General features: G+C 49.8%; 1 protein-coding gene across 1 annotated transcript; it reads right to left on the bottom strand.

The window, feature by feature from the left end:
* Positions 1-2409: 2409 nt before the first annotated feature.
* LOC140430068 (trypsin inhibitor ClTI-1-like) lies at positions 2410-16453 on the bottom strand. The gene is made up of 4 exons (XM_072517608.1): positions 16353-16453; positions 5916-5950; positions 5699-5814; positions 2410-2624 (listed from the first exon to the last, which is right to left on the bottom strand). Exons 1-4 carry the CDS (start codon positions 16405-16407, stop codon positions 2558-2560), a joined length of 273 nt encoding a protein of 90 aa, XP_072373709.1. The 5' UTR covers positions 16408-16453; the 3' UTR covers positions 2410-2557.
* Positions 16454-18027: the final 1574 nt, after the last annotated feature.

The raw sequence follows: 18027 nt of genomic DNA, 5'->3' as shown, positions 1-18027 counted from the left end.
GGTGCAGCAAATTTCACCAAATAGGTGCCTGGCATGAAGGGGTTGTCCTATGATGAGAGGCTGAGTAAGTTGGGCTTATATCCTCTGGGTTTTGGAGCAATGACAGGTGATCGCATTGAAACCTACAAAATTCTGAAGGGGCTTAATAGGGTGGATATTAAAGGATTGTTCCCATTGGTCGGGAATTTAAAACACGGGGCGCAGTGTCAGGATAAGAGGCCAAATATTTAGGACTGAGTTGAGGAGAAATTTCTTGGCTGACTTCTCCAGTCGTCGGGATGCTCTGTTCCTGCCAGCAGCGCACCCCCGCCCGTGGGTTTCCCGGCAGCGTGTGGCGGCTTCCATGGGAAATCCAACTGACAAGTGGCAGGAGGAGAGAATCCCACCGCCAGCGAATGGCGCGCCGTCGAGGAACACGCGGCGGGGGAGGCCAAAGAATCCAGCCCCCTATACTTAAAGGGTTGAAAACCTTCAGAATTCTCCACCCTAAAGGGTTGTACTGCTCTGTTATTGAATTCATTTCAGGCTGGGAGAGACTGATTGTTGGTCATGAGGGAATGTGGGATCTGGGGAAAGGGTGAGAAAGTGGAGTTGAAGCCCAAGATCCGCCATGATCATAGTGAATGGTGGAGCAGGCTCGATGGGCCCTGAGGTGTACTGCTGCTCCAATTTCTTATGCTCTTATTTCAAAGAGAACAATTTATGCCACATGAGAAAAGGTGTGCTGACTGGTTGTCAAGTTGGCTCTGATTGCTGGACGTATTGTCATGGTATGTGCACCAGGGAGCTATTTCTTCACCCCCCCCCCCCCCCCACATGCTTTTGTTTATTCAAAAAAGGCGCAATGTCTGGACGTGTTCTTGTCCCTGCGGAGGTCATGTTCCTGCATATGAATATATGTACCTTGTAGCAAGCATAAGTGAATTACATTGCAAGCCCATCTGATGATCTTAAATTAGATGTTAGTGTAATTCTCAGCACACTCGGATTATTCAGAGTGCTGCCCAATCATCACATCTACCTCCATGACCAAATCTTTCGTGACCTGTCCTAATGTGTGACCTATTATGTGGCGTTGTGCCAAACATTGCTTCATAATAGTCCTTCAAAATATCATGGGATGTTTTTCTAAGTTAAAGGTGCTGTATAGGTGCCAGTTATTGTAGGATACTGAATTGAACTAACGTATGGGGAGAAGATTTGCACAGTTTGCACATATCTCCCCTCCTCCATCCCTCATAAACTTCAACTCATCTAAACCTGTGCTGCCACAACCCACATCAAATCCACTCACGCATCAGCCTCATCCTGGCATCTCCTTTAGATCTTACAATTCCTGAATTCTCTGACTTTGCATCCTCCTTCCTTTCACTCCATCTTTGTCAGCTGTGCCTTCAGTCATCCAGGTCCCATGATTTGAAATACCCTCTCCACACACCCTCACCTCACCTCCCCCTTCCCCTCTAATACCCATCTGTATGGACAGGCTTTTAATCACCCCATCTAATATCTGTAGCTCTGCATCCATTTCTTTTGATTGAGAGATCATTCCAGTTTTAGCTTCTTTCCAACCTCGTGGGACTTCCATGTGCTCCGGCTATCCCAGCATGCTTTTGATTTTCTAGTCATTATCGATTCTATGAAAGATGAGGCATGACACTGTGTTCTGGTTTCAGGACTTTTAATTATACAAATAGTTTGTGATGGAGCTTGAATTTCTCATCTCCTGTCCTCTCCATCAATAAGTCTGTCTATTTCCACCTCCAAAATATAGCCCATTTCTGCCCTGCATCAGCCCATCAACTGCCGAGACCCTCATCCAGACTTGACTATCCCAGAACTCCCCTGGCAATTCTCCCTTCTCACGTCCTTAAACTTGAGTTCATTCAAAAGCCCTGCTGCCCATATACTAACTTGCAGCAACTCCACTCACCCATTTCATCTGTGCTTGTTAATTTACATTGCCACCTGGTCTACCAACACCTTGGAATTTAAATTCTCATTCTTGTGTTCAAATCCTTCCGTGACTTCACTTCTCCCCACTTTTGTAATCTCCTCTAGTCCTTCAGCCGTCCAGGAACTCTACATTCCTCCTGCTCTCGCCTCTTGTGCATCGCTCATTTTCTGATTTCACTATTTTTGGCAATGTCTTCAACCGTCTGAACACCAACTCTGTAGCATCCTCCTTAAATCTCTCTGCTTCTCCAACTCGCTTGTTTCCTTTAAAATGCTCTTTATAATCTATCTCTTTGACCAACAATGCTAACGCACCCAGATTCAACTCACTGTCAATTTATTTGCCTTTGAATAAAACATCTAATTGAGCTTCAAAGTTGAAGTGCTAGAAATGCTTGTTGATGAAATGGCTGAAGTTTATGTCACTAAGGTAAATAATTCATGGTGTCTATGTTTACATACAAAAAAGCTTTTAATGGATTTAACAATCCTAAAGATAGTAATCCCAACAGTCAAATGGTTTGATCGTCTCCAGCTCTTAATTACAAGTGACTAATTACAGTGACAGTAATGACTTTCAATATGGTTCATCGGTGCCTCATCAGTCATCTCGGCGTAGATTTCCACACGGTCCAAACTTCTGAATCATGATATCAGGTTTACCTTTTCTGAAACATATAGAAAGCAAAGGTTAGGATGAGATCAAAATCTTAAACAGGATTATTGTTGGTAATGTATAATGCTCGAGTCTGACACTAATGATATGGAAGTAGATAGTGTTGTGGGCGAGGCTTTTTAGAACCCCAAATGTATCATGGAGTTCAACCAACCTCTCCCTTTAATGGATTTGTTGCTTTTCCTAGCACACGGCTTTTTCCCTTTGGTGTGAGATTACAATTATGGACACATGGGTATTTAAACACAAAACACTGTTTATTCCATGAACTCAACTGAACATCTTAAATAAATATTGGATCTCTTAACACCCCTTACTTCAGAGATAACTCAGAAAATATTGCAACAGTAAATAATTCCTTAAAATGTTCCTTCAAACTTCCAAGAGACTTAACACCTTTAAACAAAATCACATCAGGTTAAAGGCTTCACTATTATAAGTTTAAACCACCCAAATGATCCAGAGATAGTCTTTCATTGCAGAGGTCCAGCTCACTGCAAAACACAGACACACACACAGCTCTTTTCAAACTGCAAAACCAAAACTGCAAAATGGCTGACCTAAGCTGAGCTCCACCCACTCTATGACATCACTGTTTTCTTAAAGGTACATTGTTTAAACATCCAGTTCTTAAAGGTACTCTTGCATGACAATAGTTACAAGTATCCTAAATCGCACAGAATTCTGTTCGCCCATCACTCTTCTGCTCATTGGCCTACATACATTGGCCCCTGGCCCAGCAATGCCGCCATTTTAAAATTCTCATCCTCATGTTCCCATTCTTCCAAAGCCTCGCACTTCCTTATCTCTGCCAGCTTCTTCAGCCCTATAGCCCTTCAAGAACCGTGTGTCCTTCCAGTTCCAACCACTTGTTCAGCTTTCACCCAACCATTAGTATTAACACCTCAAACATTCCTGGACCTCTCCTCAAAAATTGCAGAAAGCCCCATTGTAGGTACGACACCTTATCTGAGATATAATTCATAGCGTGTTTGGAAAAAATGAAAGCATTACCAAGTCATTGCAATCTTACTGAAGGTTAAGTGAAAGAGGTAGGTTTTAAAGGAGAAAAAAAATTGTCTTTCCCCATCTCAAGGTGCCTCAAAGCTCGTTGGTGCAATGAAGTAAACTTTGAAATATGGGGTGGGATTCTCCCCAACACGGTGGGGCGGGGGGTCCCGGCAGGACGGAGTCGCGTGAACCACTCCGTCGTCGGGCTGCCACAAAGGTGCGGAAACCTCGGCACCTTTCGGGGCTAGGCCCGCCCCGGAGTGGTTGGCGCCCCACTAGCTGGTGTGGAAGGCCTTTGGCGCTACGCCAGCCGGGGCCAAAGGGACTCCGTCGGCCGGGAGTCCGCGCATGTGCGGGAGTGTCAGTGGCTGCTGATGTCAAACTGCGCATGCACAGGGGGGGGGGTCACCGACACGTCGGCCATGGCGGAAGCTGACGGCCGCACGTAGGAAAAAAGTGCCCCCACGGCACAGGCCCGCCCGCGGATCGGTGGGCCCCGATCGCGGGCCAGGCCACTGTGGGGGCACCTCCCGGGGCGAGAACAGGACCCCGGAGCCCGCCCGCGCCACCAGATCCCGCCGGTAAGGGACCTGGTTGAATCCACGCCGGCGGGGCCGGCATAGAAGCAGCGGGACGTCGGCCCATCGAGGGTCGGCGAATCACCGGGGGGGGGACCCCGCCGACTGGCGCGGCGCGATTCCCGCCCTCGCCGAATATCCGGTGCCGGAGAATTCGGCGGCCAGCGGGGGCGCGATTCACGCCGGTCCCCGGCAATTCTCCGACCCGGCGGGGGGTAGGAGAATCCCGCCCATGGTCACTGTCTCCGGTTTTAAGGGAAGAGAAGGAGGTAGGGAGGAACTTTCAGGGTGTGGGACCCAGGTGGTTAAAGGCACAACTGCCTTCTGGTGAGGGGAGAGGATTTCCCAGAGTTGGGAAAACATTCAATTGCAGGGTGTGTAATATTAAATTGTTTCACTGCAGCTTGAAGACACCGTAGTGGCTGAAACTGTTGAACAATCTGGAAGAAACAAACTAAAATGGTGTCCATATGAGGGTAGAAATTGATCACAGTGCACAGATTGGCCAGCGTAAATTATACACTGGTCATTGAAATGCAAGGTGGAGCTAGGTGTATACAAAAAACTGTTCTAATGGGGAAGGGCAGTACTTTTGTGTTCAAATCCCTCCACGTCATACTCCAGGAGTAGCAAAAACAGAACAAAGGATTAGGAATCCTGAATACATAGTCCCCTTCTCCCCAAAGGATTGTGGTAATGTCTATCTTTTGTACTTACGGCCCTGTCATCCTGTGTAGCTCATTACATGTGATAAGTAAAGTTACTGATCGCTATTTTCATTACCTAGTTGAACTACTCTACTGTTCTAACCTGCAGAGACCTACAGGGATGGTCCAATTATCCTCCCCGTAAGTCTCGTTGAATACAAGCTTCCCCATTGAGGGACGGGGGCCCATTAGCGGAGTAATGGGACTGGATTCTCTGTTTTGGGGACTACGTCCCCATGCCGTCGTGAAAACTGTGGTCTTTTACGCCAGGAAAACTGGCATCAAACGGCCACAGGTTCACCATTTTACTGGGGGCTGGCAGGCAGTCGTCATAGAGCTCGCAGCTCTAGCTGCCGATACGGCCCCCAGCACTTCCGGGTCAGAGGCCGCGCATGCGCACGGCGGTGACCTGCAGCAACCGCGTGTGCTCCATGGCAGACTCAGCCCGCGGACCTGGACCGGCAATATAGTGCCCCGCATCAACCGCTCGCGCTCCCCGGACTGCCCGCCCACATTGCCCCCAGCCCCTACCCGCCGATCAGCGGCTGGGACCTGATGTGTATGGTGTAAATAGTTGCTTAGCAATAAAAAACAAGTTTCTTTTCGCCTCTCGTTGTGGATTCCTCTGTGGTCACTAAATCTGCACAAGCTAAGATGGCAGCAAGGATGATGCTTCAGTCATCCTGAAAAATAAGTTCCCATCTTTTAGATAAAGCAGCATTCTACATTTCCAAGCTGCAGATATCTCTTGTCCATAAGGTGAAACTTACTGAACTGCATTGCAGAGATGGCATTCATTATCATAGGTGATCCCATCAGTTCCACAGACGGGGATATAGCTCTTCGGGCATGTTTGGAACAGCTCTCTTAGCTGATCACAAATGGGCTGAAACAGAGAACACAGTCACTTGTAGTCACACAAAGCTCTGAAGCAAAAGTGGAAAAGAAAATACATATGCACGAGAAAGTAAACTGGTCACAACTCACCTCAGTGGCTTCATCAGAAAATGTGTATTCAGTAGCTGGAAGACAAAACACGGAGGGAAGATCACCATTGTGTGTGGGAACAACACATTGGAAAAATAAACTCAACTCCCAGCTCTGGCAATTTAATGGGAGGTTATTTTAGAGTTTGGATTGGAAGGTTACATCTGTCAACCTTTGGGTTCAACTTTTCACACCAAGGATATAGAATCATAGAATCCCTACAGTGCAGAAGGAAGCCGTTCGGCCCATTGAGTCTGCACCGACCTTTTGAAAGACCACTCTGCCTAGGCCCAATCCCCCACCCTATTCCTGCAACTCCACCCTAAGGGGCAATTTATCATCGCCAACTCAGCTAACCTGCACATCTTTGGACTGTGGGAGGAAACCGGAGCACCCGGAGGAAACCCACGCACACACGGGGAGAACGTGCAGACTCCGCACAGACAGTGACCCAAGCCGGGAATCGAACCTGGCACCTTGGAGCTGTGAAGCAACTGTGCTAACCACCATGCTACCCAATCTTTGTGAATCCCGCGACGCCGCTCCATGTTGCGTCGGGGTCGGCACGGAGACGGGAACCCACGCACATTCGTGAACTCGCGCCGGCCGTGGCGCGCCCGTATTGGCAGCTGGAGCGGTGTGAAGCGTTCCAGTGCCAGCCCCCTGTGCGGCGCCCGTATTGGCAGCTGGAGCGGTGTGAAGTGTTCCAGTGCCGTGCCAGCCCCCTGTGCGGCACCCGTATTGGCAGCTGGAGCAGTGTGAAGCGTTCCAGTGCCGTGCCAGCCCCCTGTGCGGCGCCCGTATTGGCAGCTGGAGCGGTGTGAAGCGTTCCAGTGCCGTGCCAGCCCCCTGTGCGGCGCCCGTATTGGCAGCTGGAGCGGTGTGAAGCGTTCCAGTGCCGTGCCAGCCCCCTGTGCGGTGCCCGTATTGGCAGCTGGAGCGGTGTGAAGCGTTCCAGTGCCGTGCCAGCCCCCTGTGCGGCGCCCGTATTGGCAGCTGGAGCGGTGTGAAGCGTTCCAGTGCCGTGCCAGCCCCCTGTGCGGTGCCCGTATTGGCAGCTGGAGCAGTGTGAAGCGTTCCAGTGCCGTGCCAGCCCCCTGTGCGGCGCCCGTATTGGCAGCTGGAGCGGTGTGAAGCGTTCCAGTGCCGTGCCAGCCCCCTGTGCGGCGCCCGTATTGGCAGCTGGAGCGGTGTGAAGCGTTCCAGTGCCGTGCCAGCCCCCTGTGCGGCGCCCGTATTGGCAGCTGGAGCGGTGTGAAGCGTTCCAGTGCCGTGCCAGCCCCCTGTGCGGCGCCCGTATTGGCAGCTGGAGCGGTGTGAAGCGTTCCAGTGCCAGCCCCCTCTGCGGTGCCCGTATTGGCAGCTGGAGCGGTGTGAAGCGTTCCAGTGCCGTGCCCCCTGTGCGGCGCCCATATTGGCAGCTGGAGCGGTGTGAAGCGTTCCAGTGCCGTGCCAGCCCCCTGTGCGGTGCCCGTATTGGCAGCTGGAGCGGTGTGAAGCGTTCCAGTGCCAGCCCCCTCTGCGGTGCCCGTATTGGCAGCTGGAGCGGTGTGAAGCGTTCCAGTGCCGTGCCCCCTGTGCGGCGCCCTTATTGGCAGCTGGAGCGGTGTGAAGCGTTCCAGTGCCGTGCCAGCCCCCTGTGCGGCGCCCGTATTGGCAGCTGGAGCGGTGTGAAGCGTTCCAGTGCCGTGCCAGCCCCCTGTGCGGCGCCCGTATTGGCAGCTGGAGCGGTGTGAAGCGTTCCAGTGCCGTGCCAGCCCCCTGTGCGGTGCCCGTATTGGCAGCTGGAGCGGTGTGAAGCGTTCCAGTGCCGTGCCAGCCCCCTGTGCGGCACCCGTATTGGCAGCTGGAGCGGTGTGAAGCGTTCCAGTGCCAGCCCCCTCTGCGGTGCCCGTATTGGCAGCTGGAGCGGTGTGAAGCGTTCCAGTGCCGTGCCCCCTGTGCGGTGCCCGTATTGGCAGCTGGAGCGGTGTGAAGCGTTCCAGTGCCGTGCCAGCCCCCTGTGCGGCAACCGTATTGGCAGCTGGAGCGGTGTGAAGCGTTCCAGTGCCGTGCCAGCCCCCTGTGCGGCACCCGTATTGGCAGCTGGAGCGGTGTGAAGCGTTCCAGTGCCGTGCTCCCTGTGCGGTGCCCGTATTGGCAGCTGGAGCGGTGTGAAGCGTTCCAGTGCCGTGCCCCCTGTGCGGTGCCCGTATTGGCAGCTGGAGCGGTGTGAAGCATTCTAGTGCCGTGCCAGCCCCCTGTGCGGCGCCCGTATTGGCAGCTGGAGCGGTGTGAAGCATTCCAGTGCCGTGCCAGCCCCCTGTCCGGTGCCCGTATTGGCAGCTGGAGCGGTGTGAAGCATTCCAGTGCCGTGCCAGCCCCCTGTGCGGCGCCCGTATTGGCAGCTGGAGCGGTATGAAGTGTTCCAGTGCCGTGCCAGCCCCCTGTGCGGCAACCGTATTGGCAGCTGGAGCGGTGTGAAGCGTTCCAGTGCCGTGCCAGCCCCCTGTGCGGTGCCCGTATTGGCATCTGGAGCGGTGTGAAGCGTTCCAGTGCCGTGCCAGCCCCCTGTGCGGTGCCCGTATTGGCAGCTGGAGCGGTGTGAAGCGTTCCAGTGCCGTGCCAGCCCCCTGTGCGGTGCCCGTATTGGCAGCTGGAGCGGTGTGAAGCGTTCCAGTGCCGTGCCAGCCCCCTGTGTGGTGCCCGTATTGGCAGCTGGAGCGGTGTGAAGCGTTCCAGTGCCGTGCCAGCCCCCTGTGCGGCGCCCGTATTGGCAGCTGGAGCGGTGTGAAATGTTCCAGTGCTGTGCCAGCCCCCTGTGCGGTGCCCGTATTGGCAGCTGGAGCCGTGTGAAGCGTTCCAGTGCCGTGCCCCCTGTGCGGTGCCCGTATTGGCAGCTGGAGCGGTGTGAAGCGTTCCAGTGCCGTGCCCCCTGTGCGGCGCCCGTATTGGCAGCTGGAGCGGTGTGAAGCGTTCCAGTGCCATGCCAGCCCCCTGTGCGGTGCCCGTATTGGCAGCTGGAGCTGTGTGAAGCGTTCTAGTGCCGTGCCAGCCCCCTGTGCGGTGCCCGTATTGGCAGCTGGAGCGGTGTGAAGCGTTCCAGTGCCGTGCCAGCCCCCTGTGCGGTACCCGTATTGGCAGCTGGAGCGGTGTGAAGCGTTCCAGTGCCGTGCCAGCCCCCTGTGCGGTGCCCGTATTGGCAGCTGGAGCGGTGTGAAGCGTTCCAGTGCCGTGCCAGCCCCCTGTGCGGCACCCGTATTGGCAGCTGGAGCGGTGTGAAGCGTTCCAGTGCCGTGCCAGCCCCCTGTGCGGCGCCCGTATTGGCAGCTGGAGCGGTGTGAAGTGTTCCAGTGCCGTGCCAGCCCCCTGTGCGGCGCCCGTATTGGCAGCTGGAGCGGTGTGAAGCGTTCCAGTGCCGTGCCAGCCCCCTGTGCGGCGCCCGTATTGGCAGCTGGAGCGGTGTGAAGCGTTCCAGTGCCGTGCCAGCCCCCTGTGCGGCGCCCGTTTTGGCAGCTGGAGCGGTGTGAAGCGTTCCAGTGCCGTGCCAGCCCCCTGTGCGGCGCAGGATCGCTGATCTTAGGGGCCAGATGACGCTGTTGTAAAACGCTCCGGCGTTTACGACGGCATCAACACTTAGCCCCAGGATCGGAGAATCCCACCCTTACTTTTATTAGGCGAGGGATATGGGGAAAACCTGGATACATGCAATTAAAATGGAAATGCTACCAAGTTTCAATTATTCAGCAGTTTCCCTACGACACATTAAGTGTTCTGCAATGGATTGATTGATTAAATCTGAACCTGTCCAGCTTCCCCCTCAGCTCCTCCCCCCTGTATCCTCTCAAAAAGCTCGCTGGAAACACTGGACACAAGGGATTCCCAAATATTCCTTGTGACTGCTGGTGAATGCACTGCATCAGACAGCACCACCTCAAAGAGGACAAGGGATGGAGACCATCATCGCCTTTCATGTCAACCCCTCTCCATTCCATTCATTAATTTACGTTACGGTCACAGAGGACAATCAACTGGGCCGTGTGCCTCTGCCTGAGAGGATAGCTACTGGGCACTAGCCACAATTTCACAATAGCAGCAGGCAGTGTCAAAACCTGTGAACCCAAACTCGTAACCACAACATTAATAAAAAGACATTGCTGGAAAAACTCAGCAGGTCTGGAGGCACCTGCGGAGGGAGGAGCACGTTTCAAGTCGAATCTCAGAACTGAGTTCCGAAGAAGACACGCATTCAACATGAACTCAGTTTCTCTCTCCACAGGTGCTGCTAGGCCTGTTGAGCTTTTCCAACGTTCCCTGTTTTTATTTCAGATTTATTGCATCTGCAGGATTTTCATGTTTTTTTAGTGAGCAGGAAATACTCGCACCCACTATGTGGCTGAGCAGAACTCCTTCTGTCTAGCGATGGGTGTACTCCAAAGTCCAGTACATTTCACAAAGCAGTTTTTAAAACAGAGATAGGAAATTGAAGACCCCACAGTAGCTTGGCCAGCCATGATTGAATAGCAGAGCAGACTCGATGGGCCGAGTGGCCTAATTCTGCTCCCATGTCTTCTGGTCTTATGGAAGCCTGAGATCTACATCCGTTCAGTTTATGAGAGCTACTGTCTATTCAATATATTATAATATACGTTTGTTATGTGAATGGACAATTTGTCCATGGTGGCTGACTAGGTGCCATCCAGCCTAATCCCACATTCCAGTTCCTGGTGCATAGCCTTGCAATTTATGGCACTTCAAATGCAAGTCCAAGCACTTTTTGAATGCTATGGGGTTTCTAATTTTACCACCCTTTCAGGCAGTGCATTGCAGATCCCCATTCACCCTGTGGGTGAAAAGATTTCCTTAGGAGACCCCTCAAAACCTTCTATCTCTTACACTAAATCTATGCCCCCTGGTTATGGACTGATGCATAATCAATTGCACAAAGACAAGAGTTGAATACAACTGAGGCTTTATTACACTAAGATGTGTGGCCTCCTGCAGCAGCTGGCGAAATGGCTGCTGTACGGGGAGCACACATATTTATACTCCGCCTACTGGGCGGAGCCAGCAGGCAGAGACTACCCCCGTACCTGTAGTACAGGGCCTTACCACACATCACCTAATATATACATCAGTGGTGACTACCACATGGACCCCTCAAGCAAAGGGAATAGAGCCTTTACTATCGACTCCAACTAGACCTTTTCCCTTTCTTGTTCACTTGCATCTTTCTTACAGTGTGGTGGCCAGGACTGCACCAGCTGTGGCCTAACTACTTTTATACATAATTTCCTTACTCCTCTATCCTAACTCAGCTAATAAAGACAAAGGCAGCAAGGGTATAGTATATATGACCCTTTATCAAAGCTTTGACAAAGGGTCATCTGGACTTGAAAGATTAGCTCTTTTCTCTCCTTACAGATGCTGCCAGACCTGCTGAGATTTTCCAGCATCTTCTCTTTGGTTTCAGATTCCAACATCCGCAGTAATTTGCTTTTATAAAGGCTATAGTATATACTCTGGACTTCAATGATCATCATCAAGAGTGGCTCAGTGGTACCACAACTGACCCAGCTGGCTGAGTCCTGAAGGGCACATTTGCCAGACTAGATCTGCAGCAGTAAAGAGGGAACAAGAAAGGGACAAACCTAAAATAATAATCATCTTTATTGTCACAAATAGGCTTACATCAACACTGCAATGAAGTTAGACATCACCAATCAATCTATCACAAATGCATCCATCCATGACAGTATTGATTGGAATGGCCACCACATAATGAGAATGAAATCAAAGCCCCATCTTTATAATGAGGACTGAATGCTGTATGGCACTGCCACTGTGTTAAACAGCATGGATTCAAAACAGATCTAGCCACTCAAAACTGTGCATCCATGAGGCCCTATGGACCATCTGCAGCAGAATTGTATTCAACCACAGCTGTTTCAATATAGCTACAACACTGGCATCTACCCAACCATGTGAATAATTGCCCAGGTATGTCCTCACCACAAAAAGCAGAACAGATTCAATCCGGCCAATTACCACCCCATCAATCTACTCTTGATCATCAAAGTGACAGAAGATTCAAGCAGCACTTACACAGCAATAGCCTGCTCTCTGATGTTCAGTCTGGATTCCGCCAGGTCCACTCAGCTCTTGGCTTCATTATTACCTTGGCCCACACATGGACAAAAGCGCTGAACTCAAAAGGAGAAGTGAGAGTGACGTCAGGGCAGCAGTTCACAGAGTGTGGCTTCAAGGAGCCCTTGCAAAACTGAAGTCAATGCAATCAGAGGGAAATCTCTCCACTGGTTGGAGTCACACCTAACACAAAGGACGGTGGTTATGGTGGTTGGAGGCCAATCATCTCAGCCGCAGGACACTGTTGCAGGAATTCCTTAGGGCAGTGTTCTGGCCCCATCCATCATCAATGACCTTCACGAGGTCAGAAATGGGGATGTTTGCTGATGATTGCACAATGTTCAGTGCCATTGCACAATGTTTTACTAACTCCCCAGATACTGAAGTAGTCCATATCCAGCAATACCTGGACAGCATTCAGGTTTGGGTGAGAAGTGGCAAGTGATATTCAGGCCATACAAGTGCCAGGCAGTGACCGCTCCCAACAGGAGAGAATCTAGCCACCTCCCCTTGAGATCCATTGGCATTGCCATTGTTGAATTCCCCACTATCAACGTCTTATGTGTTACCAGTGACCAGAACCTGAACTAAACCTGCCATATAAATATTATGGCTACAAGAGCAGGTCAGAGACTGGGAATTCTGCAATGTGTAACTCACCTCCTGACTCCCCAAAGTTTGTCCACCATCCATGAGACACAAGGTAGGAGTGTGTTAGAATACTTGCCTGGATGAGTTCAGCTCCAACAACACTCAAAAAACTCAGCACCATCCAGGCCAAAGTAGCCCGCTTGATTGGCACCCCATCCACCAACTTAAACATTCACTCCCTCCACCGCGGAACAGTAGCAACAGTGTGTACCATATGCAAGATGCACTGCAGCGACTCGCCAAGGCTCCTTCGGCAGCACCTTCCAAATTTACCTCTCCCACCTAGAAGGACAATGCCGAAGATGCCAGCTGCAAGTACCCCTCCAAAACACACCATCCTGAGCTGGAATTATATCACCATCCTTCACTGTTGCAGGCTGCAAATCCTGGAAAGCCATCTCTAACAGCTCTGTGAGTGTACCTGCAGCAGATGGACTGCAGCAGTTCAGGAAAACTGCTTAGCACCATCTCCTCAAAGGTAATTAGGGATGGGGAAGAAATGTTGGCCTTGCCACTGATATCCCATGAAAGAATAAAAATAAAAAGTGTCCTGTATGCCTTCTTGACCATCTTATTTACCTGTGAGGCCACCTTCAGGGATCTGTGGAGTTGGACTCCCAGGTTCCAAGGTGCCTCTGGCACTTATTCTATCATGGGATGTGGGCATCACTGGCAAGGCCAGAAATTATTGCCCATTCCGAATTGCACTTGGGATGGTGGTGCTGCAGTCCATGCACCGTAGTGACTCCTGCCACCACTCAAACTCTGACACCCAGAGTTCGAGCTACTCTAGGTGAGGTTTCCTGCGCGTGTAGACGTTCAGGCCATGACAAACATTTTGGGTTTCTCACATGACACAGGACATGCACCCCATGGGACTGAGGTTCCCTGCCAAACATCTACTTTCAAACTATTAACTAGAAACATTTGCCAGTTGCTCAAAAATCGGCTCCTTCCCTGGTTGCGATGTCAGTTTAGCTGTTGGAGGTGGAAATGTTACTGGAGGATTTCCTTCAGTAATGTCTTTCAGCAAAAGGGAACTTGCCATCCATTCTCTGTCTGACCCAAATGCAACTCCTGTATCACACTACATGGCTGACTCTTTATGGATGATAAATACACCCCTGTCCATGTCACCATCTTGCAAGAACAAGCTTAACAGCGTTGCTACCCCACTAACTATCCACGTCACCAACTCTACCCCAGTTCACAGTGACACTTTACCCTGGAGCCAGCCCTTTGAGGTAACTTTTGGGGCAGTGATACTCCATCTGGTCTGCTGCAAATTCCTTTGGTTCCTTGGTTTTGTTTTCTTTCTAAAAAGCTAAAGTAAACTAACATTGAAACATAGAAAGACGGAAGTTGAGGGGGGACCTCATTGAGGTCTACAAAATCATGAGGTATAGACAGGGTGGATAGCAAGAAGCTTTTTCCCCCAGAGTGGGGGACTCAATTACTAGGGGTCACAAGTTCAAGGTAAGAGGGGAAAAGTTTCAGGGCGATATATGTGGAAAGTTATTTACAAAGAGGGTGCCTGGAACACATTGCCGGCGAAGGTGGTAAAGGCGGGCATGATAGCGTCATTTAAGATGTATCTAGGCAGATACATGAATGGGCAGGGAGCAGAGGGATACAGATCCTTAGAAAATAGGCGACAGTTTTAGATAGAGGATCTGGATCGGCGCGGGCTTGGAGGGCCGAAGAGCCTGTTCCTGTGCTGTAATTTTTCTTTGTTCTTTGTTCTGTACAGAGCACCGGTCAGACCTCACCTGGAGTGCTGCATCCAGTTCTGGGCATATACCTCAAGAAGGATAAATTGGCCTTGGAGGAAGTGTATCACAGATTCACTTGAACAATACTGGGGCTTAGAGTATTAAAGTCATGAGAACAGGGCGCACAATGTTTACTGGTATTCCTTTGAGAATCGAAAGTTGAGGGGTGATATGATTAAAGTGCTTAAAATATTAAATGATTTGTTTGGGTAAATGCAGAGAAATTATTTCCTCTGTTGGGGCATCAAGAATAAGGAGGCATAATCTTAATATTCGAGCTGGGCTATTCAGAATGAGCTAGGTTATACAGCACAGAAACACATTGTTCGGCCCAACCAGTCAATGCTGACATTAATGCGCAACTCGACCCTCCTCCCATCGTTCCTCATCTATAACCCGGTGTCCCTTCTCTCCCTCATATACCTATGTAGTGTTAGCTTAAATGCATCTATACTATTCCTGCAAATATCCCGGGAGCAGCAAGTTCCACATTCTCACTACTCTTTGGGTGAAGAGGTCTCTTCTTAATTTCCTATTGGGTTTCTTAGTGACTATCTTATATTGATGGCCTTCGTTGATGGATCTTCCCCACAGGAGGAAACATTCTCTGTATCCACTCTCTCAAAACCTTTTAGAATTTTAAATGCCTTACTTAGGTCACCCCTCAGCCTTCTTTGTTCAATGGCAGAGTGATCCAGCCTGGCAAGTCTTTCCTGATTTGTACACCCATGAATTCCGATATCATCCTCTCATGAATCGCCTTTGCACCCTCTCCAGTGCCTCTATACCCTTTTTAGAATATGGTGACCAGAACTGTGTAGTCTAACCAAGTTTTATTACAAATCTAGCATAAATTCCCTACTTTTTAGTTATAACCATCTGGAAATAAACTCATGTTTCATTTGGTTTTGCTGTAACTCTATTAACTTGTATCGTGACTTCAAGTGATCTGTGTATTTACATTCACAGGTCCCTCTGCCTCTCTATCTACCCCCATATTTTCCAAGTAAAGTGGGGATCTCATTTTTCGTACCAAAATGCAATATTGCACTTACTTATCCACGTTGTTCAGGGGACATCTTTTGACCCAATGGGTAGTAGAAATATGAACTGAAGTAGATTAAGAAGTAGGAACAGGAGGGCCTTATAACTTTCAGGATTCAGCTGCCATTCAATGATATCATCATGGCTGAACCACCTTCCCACTTTTTCACCATTTCCCTTAACTCCCCTAATGCCCGAAATTGATTTCTCACGTTCCGGAACATAGTTAATAACTGTCTTGTTGGCTTGTGTGTGTTCCATCCAAGGTATTCACGGGCTCCATTTTCAAAGCTTCAAACATCAGTCTCCATTCCAGTCAGAATCTAAATCCGAAAGTGGGAGGCCCAGCGGAATGATCGGAGTCCAATTCATTGGTTGCTTCGAGATTATTTAACTTAAAATGATAATAAATAAAATCAGGTGATGGGAGGTATGAAAGTCCATGACTATAGACAGCGACATCATGGATCAAGAGAGAGGCAGTGGCGTAGTGGAATTGTCGCTGGATTAGTAATCCAGAGACCCAGAGTCATTCTCTGGGCTCCGGGGTTCGAATCCCACACCCATGGCAAATGGTGAAATTTGAATTCAATAAAAACAAATCTGGGATTAAAAGTGTAAAAGGGGACCATGAAACCATTGTCGATTGTCATAAAAACCCATCTGGTTCACTAATGTGCTTTAGGGAAGGAAATCTGTCATCCATACCTGGTCTGGCCTACATGTGACTCCAGACCCACAGCAATGTGGTTGACTCTTAAATACCCTCAGGGATGGGCAATAAGTGCTGGCCCAGCGACGCCCACATCCCATGAACAAATTTTAAAAATGAAGAAGAACTTACCATCAGTGCAGAGAAAATATACGAAAAGAAGAGCAAAAGCCGAGCATGGTTTCATTCTTCAGCAGCACAAGCCCTGAGTCAGTAGCTTGCAACTTTCGTCTCGTACTGACACTTGTCTCTCAATATTACACCGTACAACACAGAGCTGGTCTATATAAAGGGAAGCCTGCTCAGTGACTCATTGGGCAATGCGAATCGTGCAGGAGGCAAATATAGAGTGAGGATGGCGGAGTGTTGTGTGTGAGGCAACAGATAACAGTAATATGCTGGAACAAGTGGTACAGTGTTGAACAACACAAGATGAACCTGCAAGGACGCGGTCGACTGATGGTCACCCACGGATACCATCGCTTCGCTAGAGTACAGTGAACTCTTTGTTATGCCCCAACGCTGAATGTAGCAAATAATGACAACTAGCTGTGTCCTTGTGTATAAACCAGGGTTGCCAGTATGTTATCCACAAGCCACACAAGGCTAATTGGGAATCCAGATGTGACTAATTGCAGTTTGGATTATTCAGTAGTATCATAGAAATATAAAATTAAAGAAGATGGAAGTATGCTGTTTAGCCCACTGTGCCTGTGTCAGCCCTTTGAAAAACTACCAATTGGTTCCACTCCCTCACCCCCATAGCCTGCAAAGTTTCTCCCTAAAAAATGCCTATCAATTGATCAACTTGTCCCTCGATTCGGGGATGACGTGTACTCAGGGCTTTGTTTCTGCCATGAATATTCCCGAGGCTGAACAGACGGATTCTTCACCCACAAATCTTTGGGCACAGGGGGCAGAACATCCAATGAGGCTGTGGGATTCGGAGTTCAGAGTTTCCTTCCTTCTCTGCCACCGCTCTGCCTCATCACAAAGGCATTTGGACTCAAAGCACGAAGCAGCTTGGTGGGCAAGTTGTGTCATTTTGAACGATTGTGAACAAACTCCTCTCAGTCATTAATGTCAATGCTGCCGTTATCAAGGAGAGCTTCAGAGTGTCATTGTAGCATTTCCTTTGTCCTCCCCTGAGACGTTGGTCATTTGAATGTCGAGAATACAGGACTTGGTGGGGAAGGTGCTTTTTGACCATCGGGACATCATCCAGTCCATCAAAACTGATTTTGCAGGAAATTTGCCTCAATGCTTGTGGGCCTGGCTTCAAAGTGGGGGGGAACGGGGGGACGGGGGACGGATGGACTAGTGTTTGTTCAATGATCCTTCTATTTAATCTGGAGAATGTGGCTGAGGTCTTGCTGGTGTATCCCAGATACATAGTCTAGGTCTCACTGTAGTACAGGAATACAGTGACAACTGCTCTGTACACCAGGACTTTGCAAAGCACCTGGTTGTCAAACACCCGCTGCCATATTGTAGAAGGCTGAACTGGCACAGCTGATCCGGTGTTGGATCTACACACCAATGGTGGCCTTTTGAGAGAGGTGACTACCAAAGTATGGGAATGCCCAACATGCTCCAGAGTCTCTCTTTCAACATATATGGGACAAAGAATATTTGGCTGATCAGATGTGGGTTAATATATGAGTTTTGTTTTGTCAACATTTAGGGACAGGCCAAATCTCTTACATGAAGAAATCGGAAATAGCTTACAAATATGGTGCAGAGTGGGCAATGGCACTTCAGTCATCTGCAAATTGTTGATCATGAATGTATATGGTGGTCAGATTGG

This window comes from Scyliorhinus torazame, chromosome 9 (genome assembly GCF_047496885.1).
Source record: "Scyliorhinus torazame isolate Kashiwa2021f chromosome 9, sScyTor2.1, whole genome shotgun sequence".
NCBI classification, from domain to species: Eukaryota; Metazoa; Chordata; class Chondrichthyes; order Carcharhiniformes; family Scyliorhinidae; genus Scyliorhinus; species Scyliorhinus torazame.
Note: the sequence above shows the minus strand (reverse complement) of the source record. Positions and strands in the feature narration are given on the sequence as shown.

Coding starts and splice junctions, on each gene's coding strand:
- LOC140430068 (XM_072517608.1), bottom strand. CDS start 16,407: ATGAAACCATGCTCGGCTTTTGCTCTTCTTTTCGTATATTTTCTCTGC. Junction 5,951..16,352: donor ATATTTTCTCTGCACTGATG/GTAAGTTCTTCT, acceptor TTTGTCTTCCAG/CTACTGAATACACATTTTCT. Junction 5,815..5,915: donor TTTCTGATGAAGCCACTGAG/GTGAGTTGTGAC, acceptor TCTCTGTTTCAG/CCCATTTGTGATCAGCTAAG.